At 36.6% G+C, this 19455-nt stretch overlaps 1 protein-coding gene across 1 annotated transcript in view; it reads left to right on the top strand.

Annotated features, from left to right (window-relative positions):
- Positions 1-19455, top strand: part of DOCK1 (dedicator of cytokinesis 1) — a 399928-nt gene that overhangs the window by 293209 nt on the left and 87264 nt on the right. Inside the window, exons 33-35 of the mRNA XM_026704953.2 lie at positions 2610-2758; positions 17209-17294; positions 17431-17587. Coding sequence (XP_026560738.1) covers positions 2610-2758; positions 17209-17294; positions 17431-17587 — 392 coding nt within the window. The remainder of the gene's footprint in view (positions 1-2609; positions 2759-17208; positions 17295-17430; positions 17588-19455) is intronic.

Here is a 19455-nt window from a genome sequence, read left to right as displayed (position 1 = left end):
CAGAGTCATCTGAAGAGATGAATGTTTTAAATAAATGAATGAATATATTTTTAAAGTCACTGTATTCTAAGGAAGGGACTGATGCCTAACAGAATTGTGCAATTTAAAGAGGTATAAAAGATGTATGAGGGTCACAATACTGATAGATGGCTTTAGGCTGTACCCTCTTCTAATAGAAAATGTGGCCCACCACTGATGAAAAAAATTCATTTCCAAAACATTTTGCTCAACAACAGATACATTTGCACAGGCGGGTTTACAAAGTTATTAATCAACATCTTACACACACACACACACACACACACACACACACACAGCAAGTAAAATGCATTTGAAATATGTGTGTGATTGTGGAACTCACTTGTGACCAAAAACATCTGGTGGGCCCAAAAACGGGCAAGTTGGGACTTTGTAAAGAGACCGTGGGCCAAATTTACATTCCCAAAGGAATTTGGGTAGTAAATCAGACATGGGTTGTATCTACAGCTAAACCTCCTTCCTGCTTAGAACAATGTTTTTTTCCTACAGTCTGAACATGACTGATTTTTGCCCTAATGTTTGAAGCGCAAAATCTAGTGAGACTGATAAACTGATCGTGTAAATAACCTTTAGGAAGAAGGGAAGGATTTTAATGTGATCATACACATTCTAATCTTTTCCAATTACCCTTTCTGTTTTATTAGCCATGGTGTACCATTTTTGTAAATTATATTAGCAATAGTACTTATATACCACTTGATAGTGCTTTACAGCCCTCTCTAAGAGGTTTACAGAGTCAGCATATTGCCCCCAACAATCTGGGTCCTCATTTGGAAGGATGGAAGGATGGGTCAACCTTGAGCCGGTAAGACTCGAACTGCCAAACATCTGGCATTTGGCAGTTAGCAGAAGTAGCATGCAATACTGCATTCTAACTACTGTGCCACCATGACGCAGTCTTCACAGAAAGATAACCTTTTCTTCATTGATTCTTAGTTTGCTTCAATTAAATATTAAGAAAGGGTTAGGCTTAGAGCATGCCCAAAGAGACCCACAAGTTTACTTGGATCTAAACACATTTTGAAATTGAATTTAATTATTATTTTTATTTTCTGTACATATATCCATTGCAAACATACCCTCTTGTTCCTCCTTGTGATTGTGGCTTGTCCGCTTGTTTTTTCCCCCTCACTTTGCCTCTTTAATGAAAATGGAGCATTTCAATTGTGGATTTTTCTTCTTAACTGAAATGAATAAGAAAGCTTCTGAAATAGTTTTAGATCAAGTGCCTACAGAGTGGAAAAAAAGTAATATGAGGCTTAAATGAATCATCACAGCAACATATTTCTTTAGCAGATTTATTTCAAACTACTCAATTTTCTGTACTCTTTGAAATTCCATTATTAAACATAAATCTTTGTGAAATAAAAGTAGCTTCCTGGCATAGATAGTGGTCCTAACAAACAATGTGGTGACCTCATAATGTGTGTTATATCTGAGTTCATAGGCAGGGTAGAGGAGAATTGGTTACAGCAATGAAGTTACAGAAATAAATCCTTACAATACTTTCATATTTTTAAAAAAGCACTTCCTAATTTACTTGAAAGCTCATCACTGAGGATGCTGAGATTGCTAGCTAGGATGTTCAGTAAAATAAACATGAGAATTCTTTAAAGACATTAGAAATTCGGAGGCAAAATTTTCTATATATTTGTAGAAAGTGTGCCGCATTTAAAGCATTAAAACAAAGTGCACCTATGTTAAAACCAATCTATGTGTATTAGTAGCACACTGCTGAGCCAAGAAAATTCTCTATTGTGAATTGAAATACCAATAGCAAATAGCACTTAGATTTATATCCCACTTCACAGTGCTTTACAGCCCTCTCTAAGCAGTTTACAGAGTCATCATATTGCCCCCAACAATCTGGGTCCTCATTTTACAGACCTTGGAAGGATGAAAGGCTGAATCAGCCGTGAGCTGGTCAAAATCGAACTCTTGGTATTGAGTAGAGTTAACCTGCAATACTGCATTCTAACCACTGTGCCACCATGAAAGATAGAAATTCTCTAATACAAACACCCATACCCACAAACCACACAAATTTCACATAATACCTCTGAAACTTATTTGTAATGGAACAGAATTCTGCACTGTTACCTGTGATCAATAAATTAATGTAAGAATGCATCAGAATTCAATAATGTACCCAGTTCTTACCTCCAATAGCAACATTACCCCAGCATCTATACAGAATTAATAGAAAGATCAGGTCTGAAATAATACATACATTTTTTTCTCTTTTTATGATAGATCATATATAAAAGAGGAACAAAAACTATTTTTTCAGTGTATTTTCTCATTTTGTCCTGTGATCAAGAAATGCATCTTCTAAGGAAGAAAACATTAATTTTAATTGAATTTTAATTTTTATTGCTATAAAAAAGAATGGCCTAATCCAATTGAGATTCATCCTTTTGTATGGAAGTCCTACTCCTTATAATCATGGACTGTAGTTTTCATACATAACAAATACAGTCTCTACATAGACAAGAATTGATCTATTTACTATGCTCAAAATAAGAAGGTAATTAAAATTATTTTTACATTCAGTTTTTTTCTCCCAACAGGTCAGCATAAAATCAAGTTCATTCCTGAGATGGTGGGGCCCATGTTAGAAATGACTTTGATTCCAGAAACTGAGCTGAGAAAAGCTACAATTCCCATATTCTTTGATATGATGCAGTGTGAGTTTCATTCTACCAGAAGTTTTCAGATGGTAAGAATTGTTTTCTTAACAAAATGTGGTTGCTTTAATCAAGGTGAATGTGGAAAAAAGTGTTTAATATCACTTGTTTAAAATAGGCCTGCACAACTTGTAAATCCACAGTTGTGTCTAGTAAACTCAAATTTGCTATGAATTTTTATTCCAGGTTTTTTTTGTGAAGAGACAGATAATATCACTGCCTCCCTATCCATGAATGTTATGAGACTCAAGAGGGGATTGTCACTTCTAGGCAGGCCTGCTTTTGACTGAGGGCTTTCAGACTCAGCTTTGTGCTTCTTCTGTTTTCCCAGCCAGGAAAACAGCACTTGGAACATCTGAAATCATGGGCTATAGTGATTCAATTTCTGTATTCGGTGTGTTTGTGTGTGCGCATATGGTATGTGTAGGAATTAATAGCCACTTCGAAGTAAGTCCCTTGAATTACTGTTTCTGAAAGGGACAGAGTGTTTAAAAAGTTAAGCAAGCACTCTGGAGGCTCTGAGGATTGGTTAGGGAAATTTGTTTGATTGGATTCAACCTTCATGCTGGAGACTTTTCCATATTTGGTGTGTCTCTACCATAATTTTGCTAAAGTGCCAATACAAAAACTTGGATGTTATTAATTTCCTACCATCTGTTTGCTTTGAATAATCTCCCAATCTGTGTTGACATCATTTTGATGACATTGGGTATTTTAGGAAGAAGTGGAGCCTTTGGGAAATGTTGGCTTTCATATTAGTGTGAATCCTGTATTATCACCACTTTAGGTCATTTGGAAAGTACCATGATTTTCCTACTTTAACATTTTCATTCAATTTATTTATATCTCTCCAGTCATGTAAGTGGGGAGACATATCATCTGAAATGTTTATGAGCTGAATGTTTCAGACAAATGAACGAGCTATCATATAGACCTAATAGAAATTACCATTCTTAGTTTCATTTTGCGAATAGAAAAATCCTAAATTGTATAGAATAGCAACAGCACTTAGACTTGCAGTGCATTCAGAAAGTATTCAGACCCCCTCCATTTTTGTCAATTGTGTTGTGCTGTAGCCTGATTCTACAGTTGTTGAAATTCATTTTTTTCTCATTAATCTACACTCAGTACCCCGTAATGACAAAGTAAAAACAGAATTTTAGAAATGACTGTAAATTTATTAAAAAGAAAAACTTAAATTATCACGTTGACATAAGTATTCAGATCCTTTGCAACAACACATGAAATTTAGCTAGAGTGACTCCCATTTCTCTTGATCATTGCTGACATGTTTCTACACCTTGGATGGAGTTGACCTATAGTAAATTAAATTGATTTGACATGATTTGGAAAGGCACAAACCTCTCTATGGCTGACAACATACTGTAACAGAACAAAAGCCATGAGGTCAAAGAAACTGCCTGCAGAGCTCAAGAGACAGGATTGTTACAAGGCATTGATCTGGGGAAGGCTACAATAAAATTTCTGTTACGCTAAAAGTTCCTAAGAGCACAGTGGCCTCCATAATTCTGAAATGGAAGAAGTTTGGCACAATCAGGACTCTTCCAAGAGCTGGTTGCCTGATCAAATTGAGCCATCGGGTGGTGGTGGTGGTGGTGGTGGTGATGGTGATGGTGGTGGTGAAGGGCCTTAGTAAGAGAAGTGACCAAAAACCCAATGATCTCCCTGATTGAGCTCCAGAGATCCGGTATGGAGTTGGGAGGGTTCCAGAAAGACAACCATTACTGCAGCCACCCACTGATCTGGGCTTTATGGACGAGTGGCTAGATGGAAGCTTCTCCTCAGTGCAAAACACATGAAAGCCCACTTAGAGTTTGTTCTTCACAGTCTGTGAGTTCTTCAGGTGCTGCTTTGCAAACTCCCAAGTGGGCTTTCATGTGTTTTGCACTGAGGAGAGGCTTCCATCTAGCCACTTTTGCCAATCTGTTTATTAATATTATGTAATATACAATATATATTTGAACTTAAACATAGAAATAAAATGTGTCTTATTTCTAGATGCCTATAAAATAAGAGAGAAACATCACAAATAACTGTAAAATAAACAAATGGATAATACATATGATTTCTAATGCAAAACTTACTGATGCAAATAAAAAACCTTCGGCTAAAGTTCTATTATACAAAGCAGGTAATTGAGTTGAAGCTGCCAGCGAACAGAGATTATTTTTATTCATTTCTTAAGGTTGATGTTAAATTATAATATCAACAAGGCAGCATTTTCTGACATAGTTGTCAGTAGGTGGTTTAACTTCTATTTTTACTAAAATGTTAAAATTAATAATTGTCACTTGTGTTGCACAAAACAGAAAGCTGAATAAATTTTAGAAGCCTTAAAAATATTATATGATACAAGCCTGGCCAGCCAATTTAGAGATAAATAATTGTAATTGAATTAAATTAAGTTCAGTGGTGGTAGTTGTCAAGCTCATAAATGGAAAGGGTACAGGACATCAAATCTGAATTTCTTTCAGTGATCCATCATAGACATTACCCCAAAGGATCAATGCCGAAATAAGTCTCAAAGTAATCTAGTATTTTGGAAGCAAAACCATGTATGAGCTTCTTTTGAAATCTTGCCAAATTCCAGCTGCAATAAATTATTGGCTACATAGCAGGGTATAGATAAAAGAGATTAAAAAAAACTTCAATTGAACAATTTCTCAAGGAGTCACTACACAACATTTGGAGGTCTACAGACTATGAATCAAATACCTTCGACCAGGGGAGGTATTCAGCAATTTCCGACCAGTTCTGGAGAACCGGTAGCAGAAATTTTGAGTAGTTCAGAGAACTGGCAAATTCCACCTCTGACTGGAGATTTTACAGTATCCTTCCCCTGCCACGCCCACCAAGCCACGCCCACAGAACCGGTAGTAATAAAATTTGAATCCCACCACTGCTTATGACCACTTTATATATCCTAATTGCTGCCGGGATGTGTTTATTATGATAAACGTATGTTTACTATGATTGTGAGTAAAAAATTGTAAGCTGGGATTCACAAATGACCCTCACCAGAAGGTGATTCTTGTTTGTTTTTGAGGCAGAAAAAGAGACCCTGAGGTATTTGAATGACTTAAATAATAGCTGTAGCGCTTAGACTTATATACTGCTTCACAGTGCTTTTTCGGCCCTCTCTAAGCGGTTTACAGAGTCATCATATTGCCCCCAACAATATGGGTCCTCATTTTACCCATAATAATTACCCATAATAATAATAATGATGACTTCTAGTTTCCAAGGGTGATAGGGTATTTAGATAATAGAAAAACTACTTTGGTTTTATCAGGATTAGTGAAGAGGTCTTTGTCTCCATGAAAAAGCAAGATTTCTGAGGCTCTGTTTCTGGACCATTAAAATATAGGTGAGATGGCTGAGTCATCTGCTTACAATAAAATGGCTCTACCAATCAAAATGTAGAGGGAAATCTGATCTTGAGAGGTCTTTCACTAAACACAGTTGATGTATAAATTAAAAAAGAAGGTTCCAAAAATACAGCACTATTTCACTCCTTTCTGAATAGATAGAGAAGGGGAATACCGCATCAGACTTGAACTATATTGTTCTTATGGTGTTAAGTAATTAAATATGGACACATCTGTCAGTGAAGAAGGCGATTTCCTCCAGTATCTGTTTCTGAGGACTGCTTCAGAAGCTGCCTTTAAATTTGTGAAGTCAACATATAATCTTTCACAGGTGGAGCAGCACACTTTATAACTAAATTCAGAAGAACAGCATGTTGGCCTATCTTTCCTAAAGATGGCTATTCTTCTCTTAAAATTTTATCCTATGATATTCCCTTCAACCGTATTCCATAAGGCATTTGTCATACAACTTATTTATATACTCGCCAGACTAATTGAGCAGTAGCATGAGATAGAATGCTTTTGTCTCCTTTTTTTATGCAACAGGACAGTGATAAATTTATTCCAGCCTGCTAGCATCTGGAATGAATATAAATATGCATACATAGATTAGCCAGGATGACTGCCCACTAGTTAATGTTTGCCTTAAACAATTCTATCAGAAGTAGGTCACCTCTACAGTTTTGCCTTGTTTAATAAGTTTAGCAGCATTAAAAAGAGTTCACAAGAAGTCCAGCTGAGAATATTGTAAGACAAATGTCTAGTATCGGTATGGAGCTAGCATTATTGCTAAATAGAACATGACAGGGTTGATCATGCTGATCTTCCTCTGAGGAATGATACTAAATGAACCAATAATCTCTTTTGGGAAGGCAGGTAAGGCAAAGTACCAAAATAAAGTTTTCCAGTTATCGTTCTGATCTTCCTCTCCCTTTTTAACAGGGCTTTATATACGTTTTTCTTCTGGATGTAATTAAAATCAGTAGCTGTAAGAGCCTTGGGTTTTTTTTTCTAACTAATTTTGCCTTTGGTACATGTACTCTTGAATAAAAACATAATGAAATACTTGGGCCTCAGGTACTGTAGATAGTAGTAGTAGCTAGAAGATAGCATTAGCTAGTAGACAGTTCATTATAGATGGAGTGTCTGAGATACTAGAGCTTCCATTCTCATGTCCTTTACCTAGTGAGAATTTACTTGATCTTGAGAGTTGTGGTGAACAGGAGAATTCATTGCTCTTCTATTTTAGTGACTATAGGCGGATAGGTTGCTATTAATCTATAAGTAGCTAATGTTCAAAGATAGAATTGAAGAAACCATTAAGAAATCAATAAAATTTCCTCTACATTAATCCAAAAAGGTAGGCTTCCCATCATATTCTCCTCAGCTGATCTGTTTAGGATAAAAAAGATAGTATTTGATTGCTATTTGGAAAAATGAGAATCAATTATTCCATGGTCTTTATAGTAGTGAGTGAATGGAGGTAGAAGCATCTCAATAAAGGAAACGTTATTAAAATATATAAGTAGCAATTCAACACTCGACTCAAGACTGGTGTTGAAGCCCCCAGGCCCTTAAGGTAATCACACCAGGGAACATAGAGACTGGTTTTAGATGCATTCCTCAATGAGGTCCATACATCATTATATATATTGAATGTCTACTGACAGATTCAAAATGCAGTCGGGGGCAAGGACTATGTATTCATGTTGGAGCCAATTAAACATGGCTTATCTGAATGGCCACTGAATGGCCAATTAAACATGGCTTATCTGAAGGTCTTCAGTGGCACCCCTTCTTGGTACTTGTAGGTGCCCACCATGATGACAATATTAAACTTTCAAGCTTCAGTGACTCACATTTCTATTTCTCTTGAAAAAAAAAATGAGCAAATGGTAGTCGACTTGACATGAATTACCATGTCTTCACCCATTTGAACCTGGACATCCTACTGATCAAATAAAAGACTTGATTTATTCAAAATTAAGAGATGACATTGGAAACACAATGGATGTGCCAAGGGGAAGAGTTAATAACATTTCCTTCTTTATTTCAGCTGAATAGTTTTTCATGTAAATGGTGTCATCCTCACTTTTCCTTTCGCAGAGGTTGCTTATAGGGAAGACAACTGAATTTGATGCCATTCAGACAATTAAGGGAGCAGCGCGAGCTTTTTCCAGTAGGTATTAGGCAGATTACCTATAGATATCTATAGATACCTCCTGTAAACCAGAATGAATCTTATTTCAATTTATAAGATATTATATAGATGATAGCTAAAGTTTTAAGTTGACTAATTTTTTGAGAATTTCCTCCTGCTTCTTGGGGTTTTGAATAAATAAATGATCTTCTTGAGAGATTTTAAAAAGGGTGACAGTTTGCTTCCTTATTTCTTCTAGGTTTCAAAGCCGCTTTATTAGTCCTTAAAAATCACATTTTTTTCTGTACATCTGGAAGGATTGGTTCTAGGCTGATTTTTCCACATTCCTTATCAGTGATCTAATATTGAAAGACAGAATATGGATACACTTGGAACGGAGTCAAAAACATCCTCTTTTTATGTAGATTTAAAGGGATAATTGAGTTGCTAAGCTTTAGCAAAATTCTATAACCATTGCTGGCTTGTCCTACATGTATTTGGTACATTTGACAGCATAATGGTTCACCTAAAGAATGCAATAGATATCTCCTGCTTATATTATTACTCTTAATGAGGAGCAATGAACAAATAGTAAAGCACAAGAGTTGGAAGTGCTTTGAGGCTTTATTCTATAGCAACTTTCACTACTGCTTTCTAATTTATATTCAGATTTCAAAGAAAGGAATAAACCCTTTCTGCTTACTTCAAATTTAACCTTCTATTTCAAAGACCTAGCAAGATGGATCAAGGAGCTGTGGAGCTTGTCTAACATCTCTGTGATGTCAGGCAGCTCTTGCAGAAACACAACTTTGTTTTCAGAGTTAATATATACTGTTTGACCATCAGGTTTTCAGAAGTGAATACTGCCCAGGGTAATTTAGAGGCTGAGTCCAATATTGACAGTTCTTCATTTTGCTGTAACTGTGCCACTGTTCCACATTGCAATAAGAGAGGTAAGGCAAAAATATCATTTTGTCTGTCTAGCCCTGGCTGGTTAAACTCCTCATATTTATTACTTAATAGAAGAGACTCATTTCTGCTTATGTTTGGGGCTCCTTTTGCTGATAAAAAGCTCCTGTAGGCTTTGCTAGCTAGAACCAAACCCAAAGCAATTCTTCTTTACATCTGCAGGCAAGAGAGTGCATATCCAAAAGATATTGTTCAGCAAAACAGCTCCCTGTACAACCATGGAAACTATTAGGCAGAGAATGTAAGAGATGAAGCTAACAAAATTAAGACTCAATAAAACAAAAGAGCTTACCATAAAAACCACAGCCATTGCAAAAAAAGTGAAAGAAACAAAGAAAACCCATCCCATCCCATCCCCCAAAGGAAGGAAAACTTACTCTCTGTACTGTATGTAGGTAGTCTTCAATTTACCACCATTGGCTCAGCAACTGTTCAAATTCATGACAGTGCTGAACAAAGGGGTCTAAGATTGGCCCCTGAAGTTACAGCCATTGCAGTGCCCCCAGTCATGGGATGAAAATTTGGGCACTTGGCAGCCCTCCCATACTTATGACCACATGGGGCTAACTCCTCTCCCCACCAGTCTATCTTCCTTCATCTTATCCTTCTGCTCTCCACAGCCCTTGCCACCCTAATTGACCTTTACTGTCTTTGTTCTCTCACTCCTGACCAAGTATGTCCACCCTGACTTTTCACCAGGTAGCTGCTGGCCACACTAGGCTTTCTTCCATAGGTCATGCATCACAGTTACCGCATGAGACCTAGGAAAAATACCAATAGCACTTAGACTTACATACCACTTCACAGTGCTTTACAGCTCTCTATAAGCAGTTTATAGAGTCAGCATATTGCCCTCAACAATCTGGGTCTTCATTTTACCCACCTTGGAAGGATGGATGGCTGACTCAACTTTGAGCCGGTGAGAATGGAACTGCTGGCAGTCAGCAGAAGTAGCCTGCAGTGTTGCATTTTAGCTACTGTGCCACCATGGCTCTATGACTCCATATGGTCACATGTCAAATGGTCTCATGTGCCAGCAGCTTCTCACAAAAGGGCAGGGCAGGCGTGCCTTGCCAGCAGCAGGAGCAACAAGATAGTGAAGTTCAGCTGGAGTGGCAGAGGGCAGGGATCTTGGAGCATGGGGCAGCTGGACTGGGCTGACTGGAGCTTGCTGGGGTGGTGGCTTCACCTGCACTGCTGAGGCTTCCTGGGGTAGCAGCTTTAAGTGGTAGGGCTAGGTTGGGTTGGGTCAAAGCTTCATGGTACAAAGGGTTTTGTGCTACACTGCAGCTTAGGAGCTTCTTGCATTCCCAGAGTTGAGTTGTACCAAAAAGCCCAGAAAGTTGTGTGGTTCTGGGATTATTTGCTGTTTGTAGGGCAGCTTTAGACAAAAGTACTTACGACCCATTCTTATATACTGCCATCCCACCTTATGGTCAAGTCATCGCACTTCAGTTGCTTGGCAACCAGCTCACACAAATGACTGGTTGCAGTGACCCATGGTCATGTGTTCATGATTTGCAATGTTTTTTGCCGGATTCTGGCAAAAGACACCCATTTGGAAGAACGGATTCGCTTAACAATCACACAATTCACTTTATGACTGTGTTGATTCACTTTATGTCATAAAAACAGTCATCATGTGGTGTTTGACCATAACAATTTAAAATGGAAATTCCAGGCTCTGCATGATCACAGGTCAACAATTAACTGCATTTAATAGGTATTAGCAATAGCACTTAGACTTACATACTGCTTCACATTGCTTTTACAGCCCTCTCTAAATGGTTTACAGAGTCAGCTTATTGCCTCCAACAATTTGGGCCCTCATTTTACCCACCTCGGAGGGATGGCTGAATCAACCTTGAGTCTGGTGAGATTCGAACTGCCAAATTGCAGGGAGCTGGCATGCAACAGAAATAGTCAGCAGTACTGCATTCTAACCACTGCACCATGATGGCTCTGTTATTTAGTTTCAGTTTAGTTTTAGTATTAGTTAATAGCAATAGCACTTAGACTAGATTTCATAGGTGTAGTCAATTTGATGGCATGGAAGAACAAAGTCCAGTGTATTTCAAGTGTCATTTTTATTTTTGATAATTTATTATATCGCTTCATAGTGCTTTACAGCCCTCTCTAAGTGGTTTACAGTGTCAGCATATTGCCCCCAACAATCTGGGTCCTAATTTATTTATTTAAAAGGATTTCACATATGTATATTATATGTGGGTATGCATCCATAAATGTAATATGTATATGGTCATTTTATCTTTGCTAAAAAAAATGCACACGTTTAATATCTAATTAAAAATTGCAATGGTATACTTTCTTTTTTGGGATGTTTAGTAAAAAGTCAGGACAGCTTTAATATGTGAACTGTAATCAATGCTAAGTCATAGTTGTACATTAACTGTTTAAGTTGTACATTAGTACATTAACTGTTTAACTGTTTATGTATTCTTGACTCATTTTTGATTGAACAAATAAATTACAAAATAAATTGAAAATCATTGGTAAAAAGAAAAAAAATTAAACATGACTAGATAATGGAAATCTCAGAGCAGCAAGATTTTGATACATCCTGTTGAATCAAATCATGGGGTGTAATTAGTTTTGTAAGCTATTGCTACAGTAATGACTAGTCATGTTGGCACATCATGTATTTATCTGCCATTAATTATTAAATGCACAATACAAAAACAATTTGTGTGAGACCATACGAGTTATTTTTATTTTATAGCTCAGCTTCACATACATACATTTTGATATGTTGCTATAATATTTAGTACTAGCTAAATGGTGATTTAATCATATAATAGATAAAAGCTTGGCAATCAAGTTCTGATCTCTACCACATAGACATAAAATAAAGTAAAATAATATCTGGCCTGTGATAGATTTCATAGGTATGGTTAATTTGATGGCATGGAAGAACAAAGTCCAGTTTTTCAAGCGTCACTTTACTTTTGATAATTTATTTGCATAGTAGCTGGATCTCTTATTATATAAATAGAAGAGTTCCTTGCTTGTCCTTTCTCTTGTCCTGGCTCAGTTTTAATGTTGTAATAAAGTGTCAGTCTTCTTTGGTAGAGATCAGTGTATCCCCCCCAGGTTTGTTCATTTGTTTGTTTGCTCTAAAATATTATTGGATGTGTGTTGTGCTTGTAATTCTTTGCATGGAACATAAGCGATGCTTGAAACAATATTCATTCACTTTTTACCTCTGGGTTTGTTTTACTTTTGAAATTGAAAATCTATTACTGTATAATGCAAAAAAAAAAAAAATCCTCAAGCAAAAGAATTTGTAATTAAAAAAATCTAAATGTAAAATATTATTTATTGTGAACAGTATTTCCTGATATTCATCTTATTTGACATTTTCTTCTTTGCCTCATGTTTTAATTTTCTCCTCAAATGCAAAATTTAGGTCAGAAAATGTTTTGCTTGGAGTATAATTATTGCTAATGGACTATTTGCAGTGTGAAAATTTTTTAAATTTTTTTAATAGAAATCTACCATAGGAATCCTAAAATATTTCTTTCATTCTTTGCATTCTCTTCTAATACAGTCATAAGGTGTTTTTTTTTAATTTTCTATTATTTTCAAAGCTCCTCTTACCATCTTGTCAATCTTTATCATTAGCTATCATTTATACAAAAGGAATGTTTTAGAAATGTTTCAGTGCTCAGTAATTAAGTCTGCTTTCTATTTAATTAAAGTTTGGTTTAGTCAGTAGGAGCAAGTATGTCAAGTCAACTTACCCATGAACTTTTCAACATTTATATTTAGAAACAGTACCAAATGTTGATGAACATTTGGGCAAATAATTTTGTAGTAAATCCCACCTTCTATTGGAGGGTCACTTCGCAGTAGCAACTCGGACAAGTAGGTTTGTATAATTGGGTCTCATACCTTTGAAATCCCCTACAAGGTTACAGAACATCATTAAATTTGGTAATATTATGGAAACCAAACTATATCCAGCTGTTAAGAGCAGCCTAAAGTACTCAGGTAGTGAATAAAAATTCAATTATCATCGGACTCTGATCACTGCAGAAGATATCCTGTATATGTTTAAGCATTTCTACTTTACATTATCACTCAGTGAAGTGACTTACAATTTCACCACATGCACATACAAATATATTCATGTTCATCAGCAGTTCCCAAATTGTGAATCTTAGAAAACTGATATACAGCAGCTATTGTTCTTGTTATTAATATTTCTTTGCAAACATTATAGTAAGGGAGAAAGGATACTTGGGAAGAGGAGTTTGATGATTTCTTAAAAGGGGGGAGATAAAATAAAAAGAAGAAAGCTATTCCAAAAGTAAGAGGGGAATGTAATAACAATAATGACACAAAATTCATACTATAATAAATCAGATAAAGGAAGGTGCAGAATGCAATGGCAAACCTGCAAGAGGAAAGAAAACAGAACAAGGTAGAACAGAAAAGCAAATGAAAAACACCAAGTTTTATTTAAACTGTAAAAAAAAAAAGATATTTTTCATCTGAGTTTAGAATCAATAGCCTTTCTAATGAATGCCTTAAGATTGAGTAAGGGGGTCAGATTTGCAGTTTTTAAAGCTATTTGTTTTACACACTCAGATCTCTTTACCATGGGTTCTGGCAGACAAAATCAAAATAACTGATATCGGATGAGCCTTTGCAGCATAAAAGAACTAACAAAGTTTCATAACCTTCCTATTGGGTAGGCAAGCAGCAGAAAATATGGAGGAGAACAAAAGGGCGGGGGAAACTTGGAAAACCCACAGTGCTCCTAGCCCCACATTACACAAGAGCTCTCACAAGATTCGTTCAAATTAAGCTATACAGTATATGCATTTTGATTGTGGACTCTGTCAAGGGTGTGAAGAAGCCTCCTTTCCCTGATAAGCTGCATGAGCTGACATAAAGTCACAGAAAGATACCTGGTGCTGTTTTGTGTCTCCCAAGACTCATCTGCAGTCTGAGTATTGTTTGTTTATACATGGGATATGAAGAAGATATTTAAAAAATTTATGAGCTTAGATGTAATAGGCTCCACTGAGAATTTTTGATCAATTGAGCATATTGCTGGTGCAATTGCTTGCAGAAATATCCTTAAGCAGCCTGCAGGGAATATCAGCAGAGAGATGGATTCAGTGCTATCAGGACTCAGATAGTGCAAACTTGGCTTTTTCAGCAGACTGTCGCCCCAGCTTCTTTTTCAGATGACTAACTAGGTGGGACTCTATTGTCTTCCCTTTGAGCAGTTCATGGTGTTCACATGGTATGTTGGAGGGAGTGCATTTTGCTTCAAAACAGACACCAGGTTTCATTGGACAAGTGAATTAGGCAACTATCTAATACTAGAATGTTGAATCTGGCTCCAAAATCCAGACAACCATTAGATGATATAAAAGAGATCTAGAAAATGGGCAACTCATTGCTGTCATCTTGTGCTTGTCTGGAGTTTTGGTGTGTGAACTTCACGGATGACCAAGATATCCAGGAATATGACTGGTTGTTGCAAAATCATTTCTCACTAGCTTACCTAGGAATGCATACAACAATATTGTGAACCTCCTGAGTATTTCCAGCTCGCAGACCCTATTTTTTCCCCTAACCTGTCAAAATGAGTGACATACTATAAGTATATGCTATACAAAATTACATTTTAAGAGAATTGTCAACTTGTGGATTTTGGAAAAGATTATTCCATGCCACCATGATATTGAAAAAAAGGAAACAGTGCTGCTAAGTAATTTTTCACAAATGAAATAAGAATGAATTCTTTCAGTTAAGTGGTTTCCTGTGGGAATATAGATATATGTTTGCATTGTGCTAAAGGCACATTTATGACATGCATTTATGTGCTTGTGTTTTCTCTCATGCAGCGTCCAATATATAACAGCTTTGAAACCTGTTGATGTTGCAGATGTTTTTAGGGTACACATACAGGCAAATTCATTCTGTCCTATAATTAGGAATTAAGAATTGGTGTACTTACAATATAATTTCATTGCTAATACCTATTGTCCCATTGCATTTATTCATAATTCATGGTATTACCATCTTTTTCTAGTACACTGGTGCTATATTTTCCTTTTGGTTATATGCTCCAGTAAAAATGATTTTGCATTGCCAGAGTACTATAGTGCAGGATTACTCTGTGTTGTTCATATTTCTAATGCACAAACTGTCTCAGTTATAAGTATACACCAAACCTCTAATCATTTTGAGTTATATACATTATATGCTATTTGCATAATTTCTTATTTTGCATGTACTTGAACTTTTATTATAGCATGAAGATGAAGCTTTTTCATCAGTGGCAGGGATATCAAAAGAAAAAACAAGTGAGGGTACATAATAGGTGTAATATGGTTGCAATCAGTGTCTCTAAGTACAGACATTGGGAGGGCAGAGATGAGAATTAGAAGCAAGAAGAATTCAGTAATTCAGATAGCCATGGCAATAGCACTTAGATTTATATACTGCTTCACAGTGCTTTATAGTCTTTTCTAAGAAGTTTCCAGAGTCAGCATATTGTCCCCAACAATCTGGGTCCAACCTTGGAAGGATGGAATGCTGAGTCAATCTTGAGCTGGTCAGAAGCGAACTGCTGGCAGGTGGCAGAATTAGTCTACAATACTGCATTCTACTTGCCACCACGGCAAGCCATCCTAAGCATTTAGATCCATTCCTCGTGGCTTAGAGAAGATCTTTAAAGATATCTTTATTCCCAGGATTTCTAACCGTAGCTAAGTTTATTGACATCCCTCTCACAAGAGGGTTGCTTTATAACTATTGAATTATTGTACTGTTATTTTTTTTACAATACTGATTTATTTTATTGCAGTGTTGCAGCCTATTCAGTTCTTTTGAGTTGGTCCGTAAAACCCTGTAAAATAAATAATAATTCTAGGCGGCTGTTGTACCTTAAATTCCTATGCTTCTTGTTTTCACCTTATTGACTCTTTCTGCCTCTCATCCCATGACTATCCACAAAATACATCTTACTCTCATTTTATGGCCATTGAATTGTTTTGATACTCCAGTGATATTTTCCAAATGAAGGTACATACAACTGATTGCTTTAGGAAGCGCAGATATAACTACAGGTAGCTCACAGGTTACAGGTAGCTCACAGCCACTTTCCACTACTAATAGCCAGGAAGAAAGGGCGGGGGGGCAGAACAGAATGAGGAGGATATTAAGAAAATGGGTTGTGCCTGCAGAAAAACTTTTTCTGTACAAAACATTACACAGAAAAACTATATAAGTCTGAAAAAAGATTTGGCTGTTTTACAGATTTTAAGGGAGATGCTTTATACACACTGATGTTCATTGAAAAGCAATGACAGTAACAGTAATCATCTTCATTTGCTAGAAAAAGATGCCAACAATCTGTTGCACTGATTGTTTAAGTTCTTTTTCATAAATATGATCATGTTAAAGCCTTATTTTTAACCTTATTGCTAGCTGTTTTCTGCCTCGTCTCCCTCCCCTAATGCAATGACTTTGAAGTTCCTTGTCTGATATATCTGAAGTGAGCCAAGCTCTGTTTCTTCTAAATACATGTGAATGTATTTCATCTAAACCAAATGATGCAATTGGCAGTACAACCTAATATATTGTCTATAATAATGCTTTCAATTTGCTTACATTTGTAGCTATTATAATTATTGTGAAGGATAGAGTGTTCCTGCCTTGAATATATCTTGTCTCTTATTACTGTAATTAACCATCTTATATAGATTTGCTTTAAAAAGAAATCACCTAAGCTCCATTTAACAATATGGCCAAACATTTCCTAAATGCTCATATGGCAACAGATCATTATATACAAGCTAGAGGTAGTACTGGAAATGTCAAACTATTAAAACTCAATCAAATATTGCATTTATTGTAAAGCCAAACAACTTTGTAACCTGAGCATTTTTATGATGACATATTTGGAGTGTTAATTATTTATGCTTGTTCTGTTTAATTACAGTTTGAAAATGAAATAATCACAAAGTTGGATCATGAAGTAGAAGGTGGAAGAGGAGATGAACAATATAAAGTGTTATTTGACAAAATGTAAGTGCTCATAACAGCTGGGTTTATAATGATTAATTAACATTTGTTGTTACAAAATATTTCAAATTAGTCTTTCCTGAAGGATCTGTTTCCAAGTTTGATAGTAAGATTTTTTTTTTCCCTATCACCTTTTCAGCCTTTTAGAACACTGCAGAAAACACAAGTACCTTGCCAAAAATGGTGAAACTTTTGTTAAACTTGTGGTACGGCTGATGGAGAGACTTCTAGATTACAGAACTATTATGCATGATGAAAACAAGGAAAACCGCATGAGCTGTACAGTCAATGTTCTGGTGAGAAATGATATGGTTACATGTGGGATAAAGAATAATTCTTTACGATGTCTTTTTTTCTTAGGCTGCCTAATCTTATGACTACAATTAAGTGGATAAGATTCTGCCCACTGAATGTTTCACAAAAAAGTAAAACTTGAGAACTTTTTTCCGTTCTTTAAAACTGGTGTTTACTTTAGAAATGAGGATTAGACAAACCAAGCCTGAATTAAATATATGATTCTGTTTGCACCATCATAATTCATCTAAGTAAGCTACCAATGAAAAGGAAAATGTAGAATGATAAACTAACTTTGGCAAAAGTTCTTGATTGATAACTTATTCTGCATCTTAAAACTTCATTGACCTTCGTAGTCAATTTTGTTAGGCAGATTTAGGAACTACGAAGTCCGATAGGTTGATAGGAGTGTAAACCGTTAATGCCTTGATTTACTGCAATTTTATAGAAAATAAAAATAAAAGATAAAATTGCAAATATAAATGGAAAGCATAACTTCAAATTAGAAGAAACCTGACAAAACTTTTTTTTAAAAAAAAATCAGATATCATGGCAACCAGATATACTGTTGATTTAATTGAAGTATCACCTCTGCATTTAACTGCCAAATCGAAAATCCTTTTCCTAGGTGTCTCAAGGTTGCTGTAATACAGGAAAATGATCCATAAATATACCTATACAGCAGGGATGTCAAACTCAAGGCCCACGGGATGGAACCGGCCCACTGGGTGCTTAGATCTGGCCTACAGGCCATCCTGGAAAGAGGGAAGGACTGGCTCACAGTGCTTCTGTCAGCGAAATCAGAGCTTATGAGGGCTACATGGGGTCCTCCCAAGCTCTGTTTTTGTCTGTGACAGCCTCCTACAGCCCTCTGCCAACCGAAAACCACTCCGTTTTTGCTGGCAGAGGGCTTCAGGAGGCTGTCACAGACAAAAACAGAGTTCAGAGGAGCTGTGCACAGGCTGCAGGACATCGAGCTGGCCACACCCACTCAGCCCCCCCCAAGGTGAAACACAACCCTGATGTGACCCTCAGTGAAATTAGTTTGACACCCTTGTTATACAAAATGAAACAGAAACCTAAGTACCTAAGTACCTTTACACACACTAAACTGAGCATGAAGTTTTTAAGAAAGTCTGTTGTTGACATGGAATACCTGCTGGGATCATTTATTATGGTCTTCCAGGAATTAGGCTACTGAATCCCTGCAAACAGTCATAAACTCATGGGACCAGAACAGCTTCAGAAGCTCTTTACCTGTCATCCCTCTTGTGGGTTATGCATCAGATGGGGGGAAAAAGAGAGCATAAAGCTAATTTAAGCAAGAAAAATAGAGAAAACATCAGGGGTGGGATTCTAACAGTTCGCACCTATTCTAAGCAGTTCGGAGAACCGGTTGTTAGAAGAAATTACTGGTCTAATCCTGTAAGAAAGGCAGGAAGGAAACATTCTGGTGTTGCTTATAGAAACTGCCTCTCCATTAACCCTTTTTATATTCTTGGCAGGACTAGACTTCCTGTCTCAGGAACGTCTCTGGAGTTTTTTCCCCCCTCCTTTGCTGGTACTTTGCTTGTGTGGAGTGACCATTCAAAGTTACAATGGCACTGAAAAAAGTGACTTATGACCGTTTTTCACACTTACGACTGTTGCAACATCCCCACAGTCATGAGAGGCCAGGCAAGGAGATGCGTGTCCCGATGTGAGTGATAATGAGTTGGCCACGTCCAGCCAGTTACATGACCACTAAGCCATGCCCACCAACTAAGCCACACCCACAAAACCGGTTGTTAAAATATTTGAATCCCACCCCTGAAAAACATCCTTCGGATTTGGTATTTGGTATTATTCTTTTTTCAAGAAAGAACTCTAA

The sequence above is a fragment of the Pseudonaja textilis genome, chromosome 4, assembly GCF_049901715.1.
Source record: "Pseudonaja textilis isolate UNSWEBS1 chromosome 4, rPseTex1.2, whole genome shotgun sequence".
In the NCBI taxonomy this organism is placed as follows: domain Eukaryota; kingdom Metazoa; phylum Chordata; class Lepidosauria; order Squamata; family Elapidae; genus Pseudonaja; species Pseudonaja textilis.
This window is presented reverse-complemented; position numbering and strand designations above follow the sequence as displayed.